At 41.7% G+C, this 20,935-nt stretch overlaps 1 protein-coding gene across 7 annotated transcripts in view; it reads right to left on the reverse strand.

Annotated features, from left to right (window-relative positions):
• Positions 1-20,935, reverse strand: part of ERG (ETS transcription factor ERG) — a 252,130-nt gene that overhangs the window by 100,777 nt on the left and 130,418 nt on the right. Inside the window, exon 1 of one of the 7 annotated variants that reach the window (XM_025863547.2) lies at positions 2,858-3,011. The exons of the other annotated variants lie outside the window; for them this stretch is intronic. Within the exon in view, the coding sequence (XP_025719332.1) occupies positions 2,858-2,875 (18 nt within the window). The 5' untranslated portion in view covers positions 2,876-3,011. Of the gene's footprint in view, positions 1-2,857; positions 3,012-20,935 lie in introns of those variants that run through there. 7 annotated transcript variants of the gene reach the window in all.

The following is a 20,935-nucleotide window of genomic DNA, read 5'->3' on the forward strand; positions in this document are numbered from 1 at the left end:
TCTTGAAACCCTAGGATCAGGGATTGTAACATGGGGTTCACGGGCCACCAGAGGAGTCCAAGAGTTGAACTGTACTTGGACAGAATTTGCTTGCTTTATCATTCTAAGTATCACATTATATGCATTTAAAAGCATTTATCCTGAGACAGGATTATAGACTTCATTAGACTTGCCAAGTGACCCAGAGCGTAATGAAAGGGTCAGGGAAGTTTCTGGGAGATTGGATTAAAAGTCCTAACCAAAGCACAACCGAAGTTCCAACGCTAACAACCGGCTCCTTGGAGTCTGGAAGCAACACCATGCTGTTCCGTGCAGAAGGAAGGAAACGGGGTGTTTAAGCACCCTTCAGTTTTGTCAGATGGTGGAAATGGCAAAAAGCAGATGGAAGCACCAAAACTGATCCATGAATTACCTTGGGGACATCACCCTTGATGCTTACATGTTTTTATGAGAACTCTTATAATCTGATCCTAAACTCCACGAACACTTAGAGATAAATGGGCACTCTCAGATAAGCCCCCAAAATTCCTTTACTTCTTCCAATGGAAACGTTCCATTCCCAGTTCCAAACACCAAGAGAAAATGATGACGAGAGTCACAAAGACGGGCTTAAAAACACCTAACTTTTCATAGTGCCTCACAAGGTCTTACAAATATTAACGCAAAAATAAAAAAAGACCACTCCAATGGGGAGTACCAAATTGAGTGTATCTGATGCTTCATCGACTAATTGATTCATTTACTGAAACAACAACAACAACAACAAAAAACAGAGTGTGTTTGAGACTAGAAATTGCCTGTATGACAGACTGTTTCCTAATTCCAATGGACAGCCTTAATTTTCCTTATGCTAATTTGAGCTTTGCACTCACATAATTAAAACGGCTGTCAGCCGACTCGGGCGGGCTTTTTCTACTCTATAAACAAGTCTGTAAAATCATCTCATTACTTTACCCAGGAAGCCCAACAGAACATGTTTTAAAGGAAGCTACCTATAAAGAGGGGCTATTTTATTTGAACAGAGGATTAAAAAGAATCTACTTGGAGTCATTTTAATGTTCACCTGAGATAAATACAATATACATATAACCAGTGCCATCAAATTGTGTTAAAGGAAGCATAGTATCCCTAGACAAGTGTTAACTAGGACCCAAAATTTATTCTGGAATCACAAAACATTCAAGCTTCAGAATACCTTCATATCTCCAGAAATGTATGCTTCGAATTAAACAGTATAACACATTTGTATGTTTCACAAAACATACCCCACATTCTAGAGGACAGGCTGTTATTTCTGTGTCCTTCAATACACTGATTTTTTTTTTTTTTTGGAAACACAATTGTACTCAAGCTATTCAAAATTCACAAAGAATATTTGATTTAATTATTAGGAAACATGGACGCAATTAGGAGTGAAAATAGGAATAAGAAGGGTAGCATTTTGCATTTTAAAATCAAATAATTTCTGCTCATCTAGTTGAAAGAGGGGCACATCAAACCTCCAATTTTAAAATTCTTTCCCATGATAGTTACATTTCAGCAGACTCCAATCCTTGAAGCCAAAGAAAGAAAAACCTCTATAAGGTTAGTCTTTGATACATGATTTTTTCATATATATTACTGAACATTCCATGAAAAATAAAACACACCTTGAGAAGTAAAAACTGAACAAAGTTTTTAAAGACACAGTTCATATGGCGGGTATTCATCATACCCTCTAATACAGACATTTCAGATGCCAAACCAAGGACGGTTTTTGGAAAATGCTTTGGCTCAATTCTGGGCAAACTTCCATATTCATGAGCTTTCAAATTAACCAAGACCCTGGATGAAAATACAACCAAATGCCTCCCGCCTATATGCAACAAAACGAAAGACACGCAACTACTAGAGCTTTCTTTCTCTTCCTTTCAGTTATGTGTTCGCTGCTGATCTTTCTCATTTCTACAAATGTCACCAAGGCAGGGAGGCCTTGAAAATATTTCAGCAGCCCACACTTCACAGACTCCATGCCACCGCCTTGCACTAACCATCCGACTGGCTTCGCTTACAGGAATTAGGCCAGGTTTAGGTTCCCAGGCACATGGATTCACCTCCCCATCAATTTCTCTATGCTATCTGCTAGCGACATTTGCAAGAAAAACACATCAGACCACATACCCCAAAGCACTGGTCGGCCACCGCTCTTCTATTCCCACAAACCAACCATGACGAGCAAGAACATATACTCACAGCGCACAGAGGAGTAGTATTTTATTAAAGATAACTATGTCACCCAACAAACCGAATTACCACCATTTGAGTTATGAGACCACTCCACTCTCAGCATGAAGGATCCAAAAACCAAGTCAACATTTCCATGTCCCATGACCAGCCGCCACTTGCCAGGTATCTCTTCGTTTCCACTGGGGCTGGCTGGCACCCCTGAGGCTAAGGAGTCATTCAAGAGCATCCAGAAGATCAACATTTACCAGCCCATCTTTTTCTCCGACCCTGCCCTCCAACCTCTCCGAGTCCATTGCCTTCCAGCAGATCCCACATCCACGCACCGCTAGGGATAGTGAAAGAATACGAAAATTCAGACGCGCTCCAAAAAGCCTTTGCAAAAGTCATCCACAGCACTCAACAGTGAATTTAGAAACCCCAATTTTTTTCTGAGTTTGAAGTTTTTAAGCCTTGCGGATGGTTGGAGTAGGAAAAAGGAAATTTACTAGGCAGTGCAGAGGAAATCTTGTTGTCCTCTATTGTGGCAGTGGGGGTGTTGCCCAATCCTGACTTATCTGCCTTGATAAAGGAAACCAAAGAAAAGAGTAACAAGCACAAGATTTTGTCAAACAAAAAGGAACCCTTTCCTTACCTTAATAGTGCTGGCCATAATGCAATCAAGTTTATTGATCGTTAATAAATGTTAATAATAATTATTGCTTCTCTCTGACCAGAAAGTAGTTTTGATGAGGTTGTTTAGAGCGGATGAGATTGTGCTAAGTCTGGGAAATGAAGTCAGCCAATGGCAGGAAGAGGTTTCTATTGGTCCTGGCGGCCCAGCCCGAAGAAACAGGATATTTGGGAGTGGAGAGATAAGGGACCCTGAAAACAATGTTGTTTTTCTTGATGATATGCAGCCAGGAGATTTTTTTTTTTTAATTAAAAAAAAAAGGCATCAGTTGCTTGGGACAAGGACTGCCACAGCAGGTGTGACTTGGTGTGCCGCCGCCGTGTGACACGCTGCCCCGGGGCAGGATGCAGATGTGGTGGGACTCCGCATGGCTTCACACGGGCCACAGGCACCTCGGAACGAGGCACGGAGGGCACCCTACAGCTGGGGGCCGGGCCTTCGGAGCCCCCCCCCCCCGGGCTCCCTGGACCTGCCCCATGACTGGGACTCAGGACTGGAGCCCCTCCTCTCTACACACTCCCTGTCCCTTTCTCCCAAAAGGAAACTCTGCAGGTGGACCTTATTTCACGTTAATGGAATAATAATACATTTGCTCGCGGACTTTTAACGGCAGTTAAAACGTGAGTTTTCCAGAAGAGTTTCATTTTCTCTTTCCAAATACATGTGATTTTTATTTGTTCCACAAGAAACCAGCTGCAAACACCAAGACTCAAGACCCAATAAGGTAAGCGAGGCAAATAAAGGGAGAAGTAACCCTGTCAAGTCCTCGTGTTTAAATATTGATTTAAAATCCAAAGAACTAAAAATAAATAAATAAATAGATAAACAAATAAATAAAACCCAAATAACTAAAATCATACTACCAACAGTTTATAAGGTGGGCAAGCCAATCCCGCTCTGACAAAAGTCAGTGTTGCAGACCACAGACCCTGAGAGAACGCTTGGCTCTGCACAGATGCCACGTGAAGACCTCGTTAAGGGTCTGAAAATCCCAGCTGCAAGTTCAGGGCCCCACGTCTGTTTTCCACTCAAAGGAAATACAGCTAATGGAGGCCTGAACATTCCTTAGAGGATTTCAGGCCTTTAATTACTCATTTTCAGGAAATTACTTGTTCTCTGGAAGAAACAACATTTTGCTTTGAATCTCACTACACGAAAGTGGGACCGAGCGGGGAAGAGGTGTGGTCTCCATGGGGACCCCGCAGAACAGCAGGGACCAAAGCCCGAGTCGTTCAGCAACGCTCGGGTCCCGGGGTTGGACGGGCCGGGGAACGGACTGCACTCGGACTTCAGGCCGGCATCTGTCCGAGTTCTGTACGCTGGCCCGGGTTCCCATATCTCCCATTGTCCCGTGACTCACCCCCTTGTGCTAGGGTAGAAGGATGAAGAGGAGGGAGAAAGAGACAAACCAAGAAACAACGGACGACAACAAAGGGAAAAGAGAAAATAAAAGAAATCCTGTTCTGGGTCAAAATCAGAACCTTCAAGTTCTCAGCCTCTACAGTTGGAGGGGATGTTGATTTCCCCTCTTTTCATCTCTGAACAATGAACAAGATGGCAGGCTGATTATAAAATCTTGTTTCCCTGAACATTTCAAAGCACTGAGTTGTTTTATCTGGGCGGCTTCCACAAGGATTCAGGAGTGCTGAGAAAAATGCTCTCAGCTCCCCCGGGATCCCTCGGTTCTGCTCTCCCGGGAAGCATCGACTTTAAATGTTAACGCCAGTACCCCAGTGAGCCGCGCTCCTATGGCTTCCCCAAAGAGCAGCCTGAAACAGGCTGAGCCCGGGGAGAAAGTGCCGCCTGGCCCTCCCTCACCCTCATCTCCGCGTTCCTAACCCAGCTCGCCCCTTGTCTCCCTCCAGAGACCTCATTCTTCCCAGAGCCTCTGCTTTTAATTCCTTGGTAATTGCTTAATTCAGCTCTGTAAACAGTGAAACCTCTTAACTCTTTATGTGGAAGTAAATTTCCAATGTACAGAAACAAGAAAATATAAAGGGCTCTAAACAGCCTTCACCCAGTTGTTCCAATTGCTGTTAATTCACATCATTTGCTTTGCTTTCTCTCTCTCTTCCTCTCTCTAATATTTATGTATAATGTCTATAGGTGGATATTCACATATGTCCTTTATTCTTTAATTAATAAAAATATTGTTTTAGTAGAGACTAATTTCTTTGCTTGGATACTTACGAACAGAAAACCAGATGCTACTATTTGGTCTACTTCCTGAAGATCCTATCCATCTTTCATCGTGTCGAATTTTGAAAATGCACACAAATATAGAAAGTGATCTTTATTAGATCATTTATGAGTTGTGATTCCCGCCACGAACTTTTAGAAAGTCAAATCTTCCTCCTTTCTAATGACAAGATGTTCAACTGATTCTTAGCATCTTCAAAGACAATAATTCCTGATCTCTGGAATTGCATCATAGAATCCAAGCCTCGTAGTCTCTGAATATTTAATGCAAAGTTATTTTTTAACTTTGATTGGCTATTGATAGTATAAGGCATATCTATTAATTAGCATATAGTGGTACAGCAACCATTTCCTAAACATTATCCCAGGGGAATCATCCAAAGACAAAGATATCACTTTATCCTTCCCTTCACACCTACCCCAAGCCTACAGCTGCAGCTGGCCTCAGCACCAGATCACTCAGCAGCCTAAGGACTGGGCACCTTCTGACCAGGCACCAGCCCTCCTGGTGGGAAGACACCCTTCAGGTAACAAGACAGACTCATGTCAGGGGCCATATGGAAGAGGGGCACCGCCTGGGGGCCATCCTGTCATAAGCCTGCAGGACAGACAGGGTCCTTCTCCACCCTCCCGGGAACACAGTAAATACCACGTTTGCCACTCCCCCCGTGTCTGTGGACTAATATGCCCCCCCCCCCGGTGTCTGTGGACTTGTATGCCCCCCCCTGTGGCCTAGTATGGACTAGTATGCCCCCCCCCGTGTCTGTGGACTAGTATGCCACCACCACCCCCCCGGTGTCTGTGGACATCAGAGCCCATGACTAAATTCTGCATTTCTATTTTTACTTACGCTTCATGGACCCATTACCCACAACTTTATGAAAACCCTTTGTAAGCCCATTCCTATCTTGAAAATGAAAAAAAAAAACGGGGGTGGTATAATGTAAAACTAACCATACATTTACTATCATGATAAAAGGGGCACTGTCATTATTGGTCTTAAAACCATGCCTTCCCATTTTCTAAAGGGTCCACAAATTCCCATCCTTGTTCTGGTACTAACTTCTCTGGGTGGTTTGCACAGAGGAAGGTCAAGAGTTGAGACCCCTTCGATGAAGGCACTACTGTTCTAAAAGTGGTATATGCACACAGCAAAGACATAACGAACCATAATTTTAATTGGAGACACAAAAGGAGGTTTGCTCATGAATGATTGATCCCTGCATTGAACATCCATACATCGGGATGCTCATCATCATTGAAAACATTGCAGGAAAATTATATAGATCAATACTCAGCAATATGGAAAATTGTAACGGTCTTAAGCCTGGTAAGTTAAGAATCCGATGATAAAGGAGAACTCTATCACAGACCCATTTTGCTAAAAGGAAAAAGGCAAGACAGAAACACTAGGAGGCTATATACTATGATACTAATGGTAGAGAATCTTCCTTTTCTTGTTTGTTTTCCCTCCTCCTCCTTCGGTTCCTCAAGATTTCCAAACATTTACAGTAAACAGAAATTGAATTTTAATGTAAAAGTTCTAGGAGTAACATGTAATGTGCAGTTCTTTTTTTTTTTAATTAATTTTAGTGACGAAACCCAGAAGATACTCATGTGTCTTGTCACAGTCATCTCCCCAACATTAACCCATCCAGTCAGGATTAATAAAGTGCCTTGTGTATGCCAGGCGCTCTGGCCAGCTCTAGGAACTAGCAAGGATGACAGGGCTCTGTCCAGCCACTGAGTGTCCCAGCATTCAGGAAGTCTGTGTTTGTTTACTTAAATTCCGCCCACATAAAACTGCAGAGCCTGGAAGCAACCCATGAAATGCAAACTTTTTAAGGGTCAAACAATAGGACAAAGTGCTCTATATTGTCCCTAAAATGACACATGAATCTTAAAATGTATAATGTTTGGATTATTCATGAAAGCCCTGCAAGAAGGATGTCCCAAGGATTCTTGCCAGGGACATGCCTGAGATTATAGATAAGGATCCAGCATCTGGAGCTGCCCCCACAATGGAAAACTCCATCCCTCAGAGGAACTTTTCCGTCTGTGTCAATTGGAGGATTTGCCTGAGAACATACACAGCATAAGGTGCTCTTGGCCACCAAGGTCACTCATTATATGCCGGTTAAGGACCGTTTTTCCATTCAAAGCATAGTTGGTGAGCACAGTTTCACTCCATTGGGTAAGACTCTGTGTGTGTGTGTAAGTGTGTGTGTGTCTGTGATGCCCTCCAGCAACACATTAAGATATAATCCAATTACAATTTAAATAACTATTGTTTCAACACCTTCTCCAAGTGGTTAATATATTCTTCAGCATCTTGGTTGATTTGAACTCATCAAAACCGAGGAAATTATTATCACATACTAAATCCTCAACTTCTCAACACCAAGTTGCAATTTCCTTAATTTTGAAGCATGTGTCAGTTCTGTTCTATGGGCTCCAATGGAGCAATGATTTCAATGAACGCAATTTCATAAGCATCGCATATATTCTCAAATTTTGACAACTTTGCTCTTACCTAATTCCCTATGCCTCTAAAAATGCAGGAGTCTTAAAAGCAGTATTAGGAACCCTAAATATGTCCATTTATTACTCGGGACGAAAAAGAAAAGAAAAAAAAAGAAAGAAAGAAAACCCTAAGAACAATAATTCTGCACAATAATTTAAAGGAAATTGTAAATTTCCCACTTCAGTGATCATGATTCAATATACAATGTGTGAACCATTAAATGCATCTCAAGGTCTTCATCCATATAACTGGGCAGAGAAAGCAGAGATGTCACAGTCTTCAGATTGCACTGGTCACCATGAGGCATGGTCTACCCACAGGGCAGTCTAGCACCCAAGCCACACAACTGGAGGGGACACACAACTGGCATGGGGCCATCCCACCTAGCAGTCCTGCTCCTCTGCCCTCAGATCTTGAGTACTGTGTCCCAATTACTTCCTCAGCAATCACCCCTGGCCACCCTGAGAAGTTATCTTGAGCTGTCTAAATTAACTTAGATTTTGATCTAGTTAGACTTTTAAGGTTTTTACATCTGTCAGTCTGACTTATAAGATACTAGATATCAGCCTTTATTTTTGTCTTGATATTTCATAAATTATTTTGTAAAGAAACTATATACTACTTTTTAAAGAAAGTGAAGTTGCATGATAATGTCCCCCATCCCCCCCCGCATAATGCAAATTTACAGAGGTGTCTGCACTAGACAATTGCTCTCCCTGCTTTTATAAAGTCTGTTTTGAGTCAGATTCACGTGGCCTTTCTTTCTGTATCACTTACTATGTTTCCATATTTGCTAATTTATTTATATCACAAATGGAATCAGAAATGAAGCCAAGGAAGAAAACGTTTGTCATAAATAATGCATTTTATTTGCAAGAGCCTGAAGCAGGCAACCTACAGACTTAAGGGAATTGTATGCCTACACTTGAAGGCAGGTGTGTGCAAGAGCCAGTGTGGCTGTGGTTACACTGTATTCTCTGGGCACTGCTCCTACCCCCCTGTATTTACCCTCCATGCATTGTACCTACCCTCTCTGTACTGTGTCCTTGCCCTGCAAAGTGATGTTGAGGAGGCTCTTTCCCTCTTGGGGGCAAAGTGTGCACTTCAAATGGAAGCAGGCCAGTCCTTTTCCAGCTAAGCCTTGCAGAAAAGTGTTTAGTCTGTTTAAACGCACTGACTCGAACTATAATGTAGGTTAATTCATCGTCTTCATTGGATCTCAATGCAAATCTCAGCACATATTTTGGGAAAAACTACAGTATTGGGGGAACAAATGGAAATGTTCTTTCTATATCAATTGATAGGCCAGAAGACAAGCTGGGGTCTGCCTGGTGGATGCTATTTTATCCTTTACTTACAGGCACAAAAATAATCCTGCCTCACGAATTTTAGGAAGCAACCACCTATTGGCCAAAGAACTTGACTGGTTTGTTTACTTGCTAGCTAGAAACCAGAAGGCTTGCAGGGACTTTCCTTCCAACTGCTTGAACTGTTGTCACTAGAGGGTGCTAAATGTCCCTTTAAAAGGCCCTTAGAGGGACTATGGGTATGACTAATTCTTCACTTGACACTTTTTGAACTGGTATCATTATCCTACATAGTCGTCTCATTTTTATCCATTCATATTAAAATCCAACATTCATAATGTGGAAAACTTTCTTGGAAAATTTATACTGTTCATCAGTATAACCTAAGGAAATATACCTGGATAAGGAGCAAAAATAAACTATACAGGTATGCACCTATGACTAAAGGCATCACTTTTCTGGGTAAGATTTGGCCATGGAAACTATAGAATTATTCTACACCACTATCAGTAATTCCAAACCATAAAAAATATTCTACTTCCCAATAATTCTAGATGGTTCGTTATGTTCCCCCATGCAAGTCCCATCAAGTTAATAGGTCAATTCTGAGTGCATTTGTTTTCTGTGTAATCAATGCTGGTATCATCCTAGCACCTTGCCTAAACTCAGATGTTATAAGATCCTTTCCAGAGATGAGAACTGTGGGAAGGATGTGGATTATACCATAATATGTGAGCGATACTTTATAGTAGCTTCAATTTTTTTTTCATTATAATTTTGGGGATAGGTTTACAAGGCATCACTTATAAAAATGACATGCAATGTTAAAATATATAGAAATATATATTAAATAAACTTTAAAATAAGGGGGTTTTCTTGAAAATAATCCTATTAATGTGCCTACACTGACTTCTAGGTCATCTAAACGCTAAACACTTAATGCAAAACACAGTGCCTTGGAAATGTTTGCAAAAAAGTTAACTGATTTTGCAACTTTCCTCCTTTGTCTTCACTCGTACTTTATTTTATTTTTTTTAGGGGGGCAGAGAAGCTGAGGGAAAAGGAGCAGACTCCTCTCTGAGGGCAGAGCTGGACGCGGGGCTCCCAAGCAAGCTCCACGCCCAGTAGGGAGCCCAACGTGGGGCTCGATCTCACGACCCTGAGATCATGACCTGAGCGGAAACCAAGTGTCGGACGTTTAATCCACTGAGCCACCCAGGCGCCCCCTCACTTGTGCTTTAAAATGTCTGCGGTTTTTCCTTCCCCCCCCCTTCTACTTTGGTTCCTATACTGAAGAAGAACGAGGTCAGTGGGTGACACTTGTTTGTGTTCAGGGCTGCCTGCGGGCAGGGCTGCGTGGGGGTAAGGCTCCGACCTCAGAGGAGGCCACAGTAACTGTGGTTGGCCAGGGACTTACCTCTGCGTCTGCCAGTAGAGCAGAGGTTCATTTTCAGCGCGCTCCACGGATGGATAACTGGACGGATAATTAAAGCATTTTTTCTTTATGTGTTAGTCTGAGATTTTTAAAGGGAAACAAGCTTCGCCTTTCCGCATGCGTGGCACAGAGCGGAGGGGACGAGGCGTGGGAAACGGTAGCGGGGAGCCCCTTGCCCAGCTTCACCGCGATGCCACTCTAGATAAAAGGCATGGGCTGAAGAGCAGAGCAACTCCAGGCTCAGCAGAGCCGGCATCCACACTACTCCTTGCCCACAGTTAGCGGCTTAGGTAGAAACTGAGGAATGGGAGTGCCCAGCGAACATGGGGGTCACCGAGGGAGGCTGACACAAATGTGGAGGGGAAGCTGGGTGATACCCCTCAGAGAGCAGGAGTCCAGCGTAACGCCTCGCTCGCAGGGGCCGGCCTCATCCTCATCTGCTCAGTGAGTCAGGGAGCCACGGACTCCATCTGTGCCAACTTTCCATTGGCAGATCAACTGGTGACTCTGCAGGTTTGTTCATGGGAGGAGTGAGCACGCACTGAGCACCCTGCTTGGTTCCCCACAGACTAGGAGCAGCAAACCCGCCCCCCGGAGCCCCCAGGGCTCTGTCACTGTGAGGGCACCGGCTAAGCATTTGCGGAGTGAATGAGCGAACAAAGCGTGACAACACAGCCCACCGGCGCCAAGGAGAGTACTGGCCAGTGGGCAGCCCCGTAGAGGCCCTCAAAGGCCCAAAGTCTGACTTGAACTTGAGACTCCACCGGGATGAATGAATGACGTACTTCCCGCAGGGAGAGGCCTTGGGACAGGCCCAGGCCATCCGTGGCCCCCCTGATGAGGCGTGGCCGAGGCCAGGTGTGGCCACACCACAGTCCCCTGCCTCCGTCTTCAACAGAACGTGCCCAGCATCTGGTTTTTAACTGCTTGCTGACCAGTTTCTGGGGAGATTGTCATTCCAAATTAAGATGAAAGTTGGTACTTGTGAGCCACCCGTGCCTCCCCCACCATGCGCACACACGCACAAGTGCGTGCACGCACGCAGTAGGGAATGGTAATAAGTAAGGCAGACAGATGATGATGAAGAGAGTGACAGGTGCTGAGAGACAGAGAGGCTGGCTATCTGTCCCACCACCATGCCCCGTCCCCCAAGTGTCCATACCACATGACCTGGGTAACTTTAGGGGTGACTTTCTCGAGCAATTCCTCCAGATCAAGCCATGGGAAGTGAAGAAGACGAATGGTCTCTAAGAGACCTTCCAACTCTGTATGTTACGGGATTTCCTTCTCAATAATTGAACTAACTCTACCGGGCAGTGAGAGGATATTCAATAATAATAATAATAAATACTGAGTAAATAAACAAGCAAATGAAGGAGTATATGCCCTCTATTTTGCCTGCATCATGATGTATTTACAACAAACTTATCTGAATTTCAAGTTAAATAATAGCTCCCCTTTTTATGCTATATAGCCCTTGCAATTTTCCAAAGTAACTCTGACTAAAATTATTTCCAGCTAAGCTATTTCAGGATTGGGTTGGTCCCACATGCAATTATTGAAAACAATTGGAATGACAGACCCATTCCATTTCTAAACATTTGCCATATCACCCATGGCGACTGTATTTCCAGACAGCCCAACAAGATTTCCCATCATATGTGCCCATCTAATAAGGTGACATTGACACTGTTCCCATCAAAAGGTGGGGTCCATGTCCCCACTCTTCGAAGCTGAGAAGACCTGTCACTATAGTGTAATTTCAGCTTGTGTAAGTTCAGCTATGTGCCTTCCAAGGCTGCCTCTAAAGACGATACAGCTTCCTTCTGATTTTCTTGGCAACAGCCACTCTTAAACACCTCAGCCACGATATAGAGAGAAAGCCCAAGGCACATGGAGGGGCCGTCTGTAGGCATTCCAGTCCTGAGTCCCACCAATAACCAGCACCAGCCCCAGGGGTGCAAGTGGGGCAAACTTGCAGATGACTCCAGCCCCCGGCCACCCCTTGACTTTAACCATCTAAGAGACCCTGAGTGAGAAATGCCTCTCTCATCCCAGTCAAGCCCTGGTACCATGACGGACATAAATAATAAGATGTCATTGTGATTTTAAGCTACCAAGTTCTAGAGTGATTAGTTATGCAGCGAAAGGTGACTGGGACACCCTGAGACATTTCCTTACTCAAAAAGACTTCTGCAACACTGTTACAGCAACAGATCTTCTTCCTATGGTGCTCATTCATCCGATCTTTACTGGCATTATGCTCAGCGTTGTGTCAGGCGCTGAAGATGTGGGAAAGAAGAGAAGTGGACTCCAGCCAAACACACACCAAAGAGCACATATTAGTTGGAGGGGAAAGATGCCAAAATTACAACAACATTGGACTCAAGAGAAAGAACCTAAGAGGCGAACATCAGGAGCTCTTCCTTCCCCTCTGCCCCCCACTTCCTCTCTGCTCATTACAGATACATGTGTCTTGGGGTCACCTGAGCCCCCCAGAGTAAGCCCCCCCGCCGCCCCACTGTAACTTCCCTCCTCGGTCCCTGCCCCAGCCTTCTTCCTGCTGGTGCCCCGTTCCCATTTTCTGGAAGCATCTCTGCCCATCAACCTTAGGTTACTTTCCCAAGGAGACGTGGGAAAGCTTTAATTTCCCCTCTGTGACTCCCACAGAAACGGGGCTGGTAAATGAGAAGCAGAGGGAGAGGGTTCATTACCCCCAGTTACTAAAAAGAAAAGCCCCAGTGTTTGGAAGGTGTTATTATTTCCCTTGAAACATTAGCTCCTGGAAACCAGGGGCTCTGTCCCCCGTGCGGTCTCTCAGGCTTCCAGGATGCCACAGGGGCTCCCATCGGTCAGTTCTGACCGTAATGAGAGCCATCTGGAAGGCCGCACAGTGGGCCCGGCTACCCACTGCACCAGAGCTCCACACGGGCAGGGGTGAGATGCTCAGGGACACACAGTGGGGCTCCGTCTCCCAGAACCACAGTCCAGGGTGCTCCTACCCCCAGAAAGAGCCTGACAAAAGCAGCCGTCCTGGTGGAATTTCTCCCCCAGCATCCATGAGGTAAGTTCTTAAAAGAAGGTAAGTTCTCTTGCTTTTAAACTCACATAGGAATTCTTATGGATGAAGCGCCTTTCCTGATCCCAGCAAGCCGGAGTACCCGGACCTCACCTCCCAGACGCTGAGACTTTCTGATCGGGGATATTGGATTCCCTGTTACTGAAAGCTGTTTTGAACGTTTCATCAGGGATGGAAACCATTAATGTGTCTCGCATGCCGCTCCGTTTTATGGAATTCTTGCACGGGGGAGCTCTTTTTATTGTATTATTTTCTTTAACAGCCAGAAAACTGGGAAGTTCACAAAGACATTTTTCAACTGCCTGAAATGACCCCTAACCTGAGAGGTTTTTGCCTAATCTGTAAATTGGAGTTAGAAGTATTGCCGTACCTTCGGAGTGGGGGGTTCTTTGTCTGTAAAAGAGCAGGGAAACCACTAACAATGAGGCTATACATACCTTGTGCTTCTTTGTTAGTGACTATAAACCAAAAGCATATGGGAAGCATCATTGGCCACCTTGTGCTGACCCATGGAAGTTGAGGCTAATCCAGACCATTCTTAATAACTCAAAACTGCCACCCTTTAACTTTCTAATTTTTTTCTCACTTACAAGTGCAAAGAAGAATTGACAGTATGCATTAAAGTCCATTTCCTTCTGAACACATACAGATTTTCTCCGATAGGAGCCAGGAATAAACGCTGTCCCCACTCAGTTGTGCAGCTGTGAACTGAGCCTGTTCCAGCTTAGGTTCTCATCGCCTTTAACAAAGCACCATCTAGGAGAGAATTTATGCTGAAAATTCGATGTTCCTGTTGTTACCTTTTCCCAAGCACCAGGAAGTGCAGAGTTAAATGAATTATTAGACTGTTGGTAAGTAAGAAAACAGAGGTTTCACAGGGAAATCCAGCCATCCGAAATGCTTCCTTAGCATGGAAACCGTTTTAATTTCCAACCATCTTCCTAAATTTAAAAGCAACAAATGTATGCGAAGGAGAAAAATCAATAGATATAGAAATGATTCGTAACTCCCCAAATGAAGAAATCAATCATTCCGCACTAAATTTGAACATTCTATCGATACTATGTCTAATCTGCTAAATCCAAGAGGAACTCTTTTAACATAAAATCAAATACAAAATTGTTTCAGACACTGAATATTGTCTTTTGCCCGAAAGCAGACACAAGGTGGAATGAGTATAGATGCAAGGCTAGACATTGATTTTTTTTACACCTATCAATACAGCAATTACATCGTCATGCGGCACAGGACTTCCTCATCTTCCACTGAAATTAGACTGATGCATAGATATAGCTGGAAAATAATAAGACATAATTATATTACCACATTTCATCTATGGGAGACTGTGGATGGTAGATGTCATGCACGATCTAAGGCATCACAAGGAAAGAAAAAATAATTCTGCCCAACAAAATTAGTCACAATACTTTCTTATCCAACAGTTGTAAGACACATCCCAATTTTTTAAAATAAACATGTGCCTCAGAATAGATGAGATAGAGTCTACTTAGGAAAGAGCAAACCATGAAAGCACTAAAATGTTATTTAGAACAGACCACAGGGGTTCTCAGCCTCAGCACTGTCAACATTTTGGGCTGGATAATTCTTTGTTTTGTTGGGGGGGGGCTGTCCAGTGCATTGAAGGATGTTTGCTAGCATCCCTGGCCTCTGCCCGCTAGCTGCCAATAGCCCCTCCCCTACCCCAAGTTATAACAACCAAACCCGTCTTCACACACTGTTAAATGTCCATAAGGATGGAGTCAAAATCACGCCAGTTGAGAAACACTGGAGCAAAGCAATTCAATTTGATCAGCTTCGCAATATAATTTAGGCTGTGTATTAATGACAGACTGTCAGCCAACTGGAAAGTGTATTATGGGATGAGATGTATTGATCCAAAAACCATTACATAACAGAGAGCTGGTGCTCAAACAAGAGTGTGTATTGGCCATCCCAACAGACATGATGTAAAAAAAAACTTGGAAAAGTGTTCAAAATCACTCATCATCAGGGAAATGCAAATCAAAACCACAGTGAGATATCACCTCACACCTGCTAGGACGCCAATTATCAAAAAGAAAGAATAAAAGTGCTGGCGAGGATGTGGAGAAAGGAAACCCTGGTGCACTGCTGCTGATGGAAATGTAAACTGACACAGCCACTTCAGAAAACCATATGGAAGCTCCTTGGAAAACTAAAAAATGAACTACCTTATGATCCAGCAGTCCCACTTCTGGGTGTTTAACCCAACGAAATGGAATCACTTTCTTGAAAAGATATCTACGCCTTCCTGCCATGTCGACTGCAGTGTTGTGCTAAGACACAGAAACCACCTACGAGTCCATGGACAGATGAATGGATAAAGAAAAGGTGGTGCATACAGACAGCGAAACATTACTCAGCCATAAAAAAAAATAATAATAAGGAAATCCTGCCATTTGCAACAGCACACATGGACCTTGAGGATCTTACGTTAAGTGAAATAAATCAGACACAGAAAGACAAATACTGTATGATCTGACTTACACGTGGAGTATTTAAAAAACCAAAACTGAATTCATACTGAATTCAACTGTTCTCTGTAGAACAGACTGGTAGTTGCTAGAGGCAAAAGAAGGTGAGCGATTTGAAAAACCAGAATTTGGCTAAAAGCAAGTCACTGTCACAAGATCTCACCATTTATAAACTATCCAATAAATATTAAAAGAAGTTAAAGAAAATCAAAATAAGGAATAATATTTTGGGCCTATCCATATGACAAAAATGAAAAAGTTTCATTTTGGCAGCACTGGTAAGGATGTGAAGGAAAGAGCACTCTCATTCATGTATATTAGGAATGAAGATTAAGATCTTACCAGAAAATAATTTATCCTTTCACTCAGCAATTTCTGTTCTGGAAATCCACCTTTTAGAAATAGTCCCAATAAACAAAGACATGGGTGCAAGAATGTTCACTCTAGCACTTTTTTAGTAATAGTTAAAAAATGAGAGTAAGTTGAACACCTATCAATCGAAGGCTAGATAAACATATTACACAGTATTAAGAAGAATGAGACAATCTAAATTCACTACATAGAAAATGTTCCAGGTATATTAAAGTTCAAAAAAATTACCAAACATGGGGCACCTGGGTGGCTCAGTAGGTTAAACATCCAACTCTTGATCTCAGCTCAGGTCTTGATCTCAGGTCATGAGTTCAAGCTCTGAGTTGGATTCCACACTGGGCGTGGAGCCTACTTAAAAAAAAAAAAAAAAGGTTCGTAAAATAATAAGACTTGTTGGTAAAAGCTTCTTGAGGCAAATTAAATTTTAATTGGGTCCCACGCAATTAGCATGCGTTCAGATGGTAGGAAAAAAGTGACAAAATCTTTTAGGAATAAAATTTTTAAACTTGGGTAAAGGATTTGGTTCAAAACGAAAGGTACAAAGAAACTATAGGCTAAGATTATTCTGAAAAAATTGTGTCAGAGTGAGGAAGTATCTTGACATCTACAGACAGGTATTTGTTGCTGATTCATTTGGGCAATGAGGACTCACAAGAACAATCCAAAGGACACCTGACATAAAATGCTTCTGATTAGAACACATTCTGTGACATTACATGAAGAGATGCCTGTAGCAATTACGTGTATCTTAATTCTCACTTGAATCGGGTTCGGTTCTGAAAATAAAAAGTGGTCAATATGAGCTAGATTAGGCAATTATGTTACTGTTTCTGTGGCTAAAACCTCACAGGAAAAAGGCAAAGATATTAATCTTAAGAAGTTAGGAAAGAAAACAAAGAAAAAAGGAGGAAAATAACAAAGATATGAATAAAATTAATAAAATAGAGAATGACCATAGAATGGAGGAGCTTAACAAAGTCAAATCTTTGAAAAGATAAGTTATTTATAAGTCCTTGGTGAGTATTAAGGAAAAAAAGAGAGAAGGTAAAAATAGCGTAAGTCAAGAATGAAAAAGGAGCCCTTACTACAGATCTTATAGACATTGAAAGGATTATAAAAGAACATTATAAACAATTTCCTATCAATAGATGTGAGTTTAGCTGAAATAGATAAAATCTTTGGAAAATATAATTGGTCAAAAGTTCCAAAGAAAAAACACAAAATCTGAACTCCTAGAATTATTAAAGACATTGATTTAATCATCTAAAACCTTCCCAAAAGAAAACTAGAGAAATAAAAAAGGAACATTCCAGGCCCAGACTGACCTAACAGCAAATTCTAACACACGTTTAAAGAAGAACTAATGCCAATCTTACACAAACTGTTTTAGATTACACAAAAAAGGAAAAGCTTGACTCAAAATGTGACTAAGACGTTATGAGAAAGACATAGGCTAATCTCACACATAAAAGCAGGTGCAAAATAAACTGAACAAAATCTCAGAAAAACAAATCCAACAGTATATGAAACAGAATAAAATATGCTAATGACAAAGTTCAGTTTATTCTAAGACTGAAGGGCTATTTCAATCAATGTAAATTATTGAATTTAAATTGTAAAGGAGAAAAATCATATGGCAATCTCAAATAAAAGAGGGAAAAGCATTTAATAAAATTCAATATCGATTTATGATAAAAATTCTTAGTAAATTAGAAATAAAAGGGAACTCTGTCAATCTCATAAATGGTATCTATGAAACCTTATAGTAAGCCACATACTTTAATGATGAAACACTGAGATTTAATCCTAGGAGAAAAGACAAAGAGGCTTACTATCACCACATATGTCACAAATTGTACTGGAGGTCCTAGTTAATACATAAGGTAAGAAAATGAAGTAAAATGCCAGGAGATTAGGGGAAAATAGATAAAAGCTTAACTATTTGCAGATGATACAGTTTTTTACCTAGAAAATCCAAGAGAATTTAGAAATACATCATTAGAATTGATAAGTTTGGGAAGTTTGCTAGCCATAGGTCAATACAGAAAACTCAGTTTTATTTTTATATATCAGCATTAATAAAAAATAAAATTTTAAACAATACTATTTTCATTAGCATCAAAAATATCTTAAAATACAGGAATAAATTTAGTACAAGATGTGCAGGACCTCCACACAGAGAACTACAAAACATAATTGAAAGAAGGGTTAAATAAATGGATAACTATACCATATTCATGGAATGAAAGACTTACTCCTGTAAAAATGTCAATTCTCCTCAGACTGATCAAGAGGTTCAATGTAGAGCCAATCAAATTTGCAACAAGATTTTTGTAGAACTTGACAAAGTGATTCCAAAATTTATGTAGAAATGCCCTGGGTCAATAATTAGAATAGATGATCTTAAAGAAGGGTGAGGTAGGACAACTCGTTCTATCCTACATCATTACAAAGGCACAGTAATTAGGTCAGAGTGGTATTCACACACAGGTATGAACAAACAAAACAATGGAAAAGAAAAGATAGCCCAGAGACCGATTTACACACATATGAACACACTGTTCATGACAAAGGTGCCATGCAGAGCAGTGAAGAAAGGAAGAAATCTCTAGAAAATCATGCTGGAGAAACAGGATATCCATATGGAAAAAAGTAACCTGACAACTAACCCATTCTATCAAGAGTCAAAAATCAACTCCAGGCTAATTATAAATATAAATGTGAGACAAAACAATAAAGTTTCTACAACATAATATAAAAGGGTAGCTTCGTGACTTTGGGATGGGGAAGATTTTATTAATAAGGCATAAAATCACTAACTATAAAGGGCAAGACTGATAAATTGAACTTCATTAATAATTAAGAAAAAATTAAGAATTTTTTTTCAACAAAAGACACTACTAAGAGAATAAAAAAGCAAGCAAGGGAATGAGAGATGATATTCTTAACACATCTTATGTACTATTCATATCCAGAATATGTAAAGAATACCTGTAAATCACTAAGAAGACACACAACCCAGTGGAAACACTGGGAAGAAAACTGAACATTCATAAGAGAAGCTCCAAATGCCCACTGAATGTATGAAAAAGTCTTCCACCTCATTATTAATCCAGGAAATGCAAATTAAAACCACAATGAGATAACAGAACATATCCATCAGAATGTCTAAAACGAAGAAGACTGACGACACTTTTTGGCAAAGATGTGGAGTGACGAGAACTTGCACATGCAGCTGGGGTTTAGAAGATAAGAGTCAGGGTTCTTAGAGAAAACACTCTATTCAAAGAGGTAACAGGAGAGAGTTTCACAAAAGAACTTACGAAGGTCAGGGGAGAATTTAGTAAGCGCTAGAGGGTGATGAAGTCCTGAGGGTTAGCACGAAGGGGAAGCCATCATGATCCTCAGGCTCCACATGGCAAGGGAGAAGGGGTTATCAGCTTCTAGAAGCAGAAGCAAGCTGCGCCTGCAGCTATAGGAGTTCCAGGTTTCCCCAGAGGGAAGAAGCCACTGCCAACCTGTGGCCAAAGGGAGAACGCTGGAGAAATAGACACCTGAACTCTCTCTCCCCCAACCCTCTGACTTCCTTCTGGTGTTTCCCAGCAGCTGGACTCAGGAGAAGACAGAGGACAGGGGAGCCCATGGGAGGCAGTTCACAGACATCAAACCGCCATGGCAAGAGGCAGGGCAGAGAAGGATGAAGAGCAGATTGGAGAAGTAAAGAGAGAAAATCCAGCACATCTCTATCATTAAAGACTTCACAATTCCACTATTTAATAAACACACAAAGAAATGTATGCATGTGTGCATGAAAAAAAAAAACACGTCCAGGAATGTTCTCAGCAGTATTATCTGCCATAGCCGAAGGCTAGGCACATCTCAAAAACCCTGCAGGAGCAGCTTGAGTCATAAAGGATGGCACATTTATATCCTGGGTACTCCACGGCAATGAAAATGAAGAAACTAGTGCATACTGCATAACATTATGGGTCAATGTCACAAACATAACGGTGAGTAGAGCAGCCGATTCACAAACAAATACACTAAACGATTCCTTTTATATAAAGATAAAAAATGAGGCAAAGCTACACTACAGTGACTAGGTGTGCACATTTAGATGAGAAAGCACAAAGAACGGCAAAGAAGCAATGATCAAAAAATTAAGATAATACTTACCTTAGAGGGAGGAGTAAAGATTGTGTGGGGAACAGGTGAGTCTGTTCCTATATTATAATTAATCATGGTGTACGTGTCTTTTTCCGGTACTTTCCTCTGTGTGTTACACTTTAAAATATTAAAAGACTAATAAAAAGGTGTGCGTAACCATGAGATATTAGATGTTAGGCAAGCATTCTCTTGCTCTCGCTGATAACACTGTATCTGGCTACATGGGGAGGATATAAATCAGGACAGAGACCCTGATCTGGGAGAAAGGAACAATCGAGAAACACTTTGCCATCCGATCAGTTTCCAAACAAGAGAAACTCAGATCACGTCATAGAAAGCATTTTGTGTAAATTACCTTTTACATAGTCTACTCTTTGAAAGAAGGAAGGAGAAAGAAAAGAAAGAAAGAAAGAAAGAAAGAAAGAAAGAAAGAAAGAAAGAAA

Source organism: Callorhinus ursinus, unplaced genomic scaffold (genome assembly GCF_003265705.2).
Source record: "Callorhinus ursinus isolate GAN/ISIS: 27379988/994484 unplaced genomic scaffold, GSC_fseal_2.0 scaffold75, whole genome shotgun sequence".
NCBI lineage: Eukaryota > Metazoa > Chordata > Mammalia > Carnivora > Otariidae > Callorhinus > Callorhinus ursinus.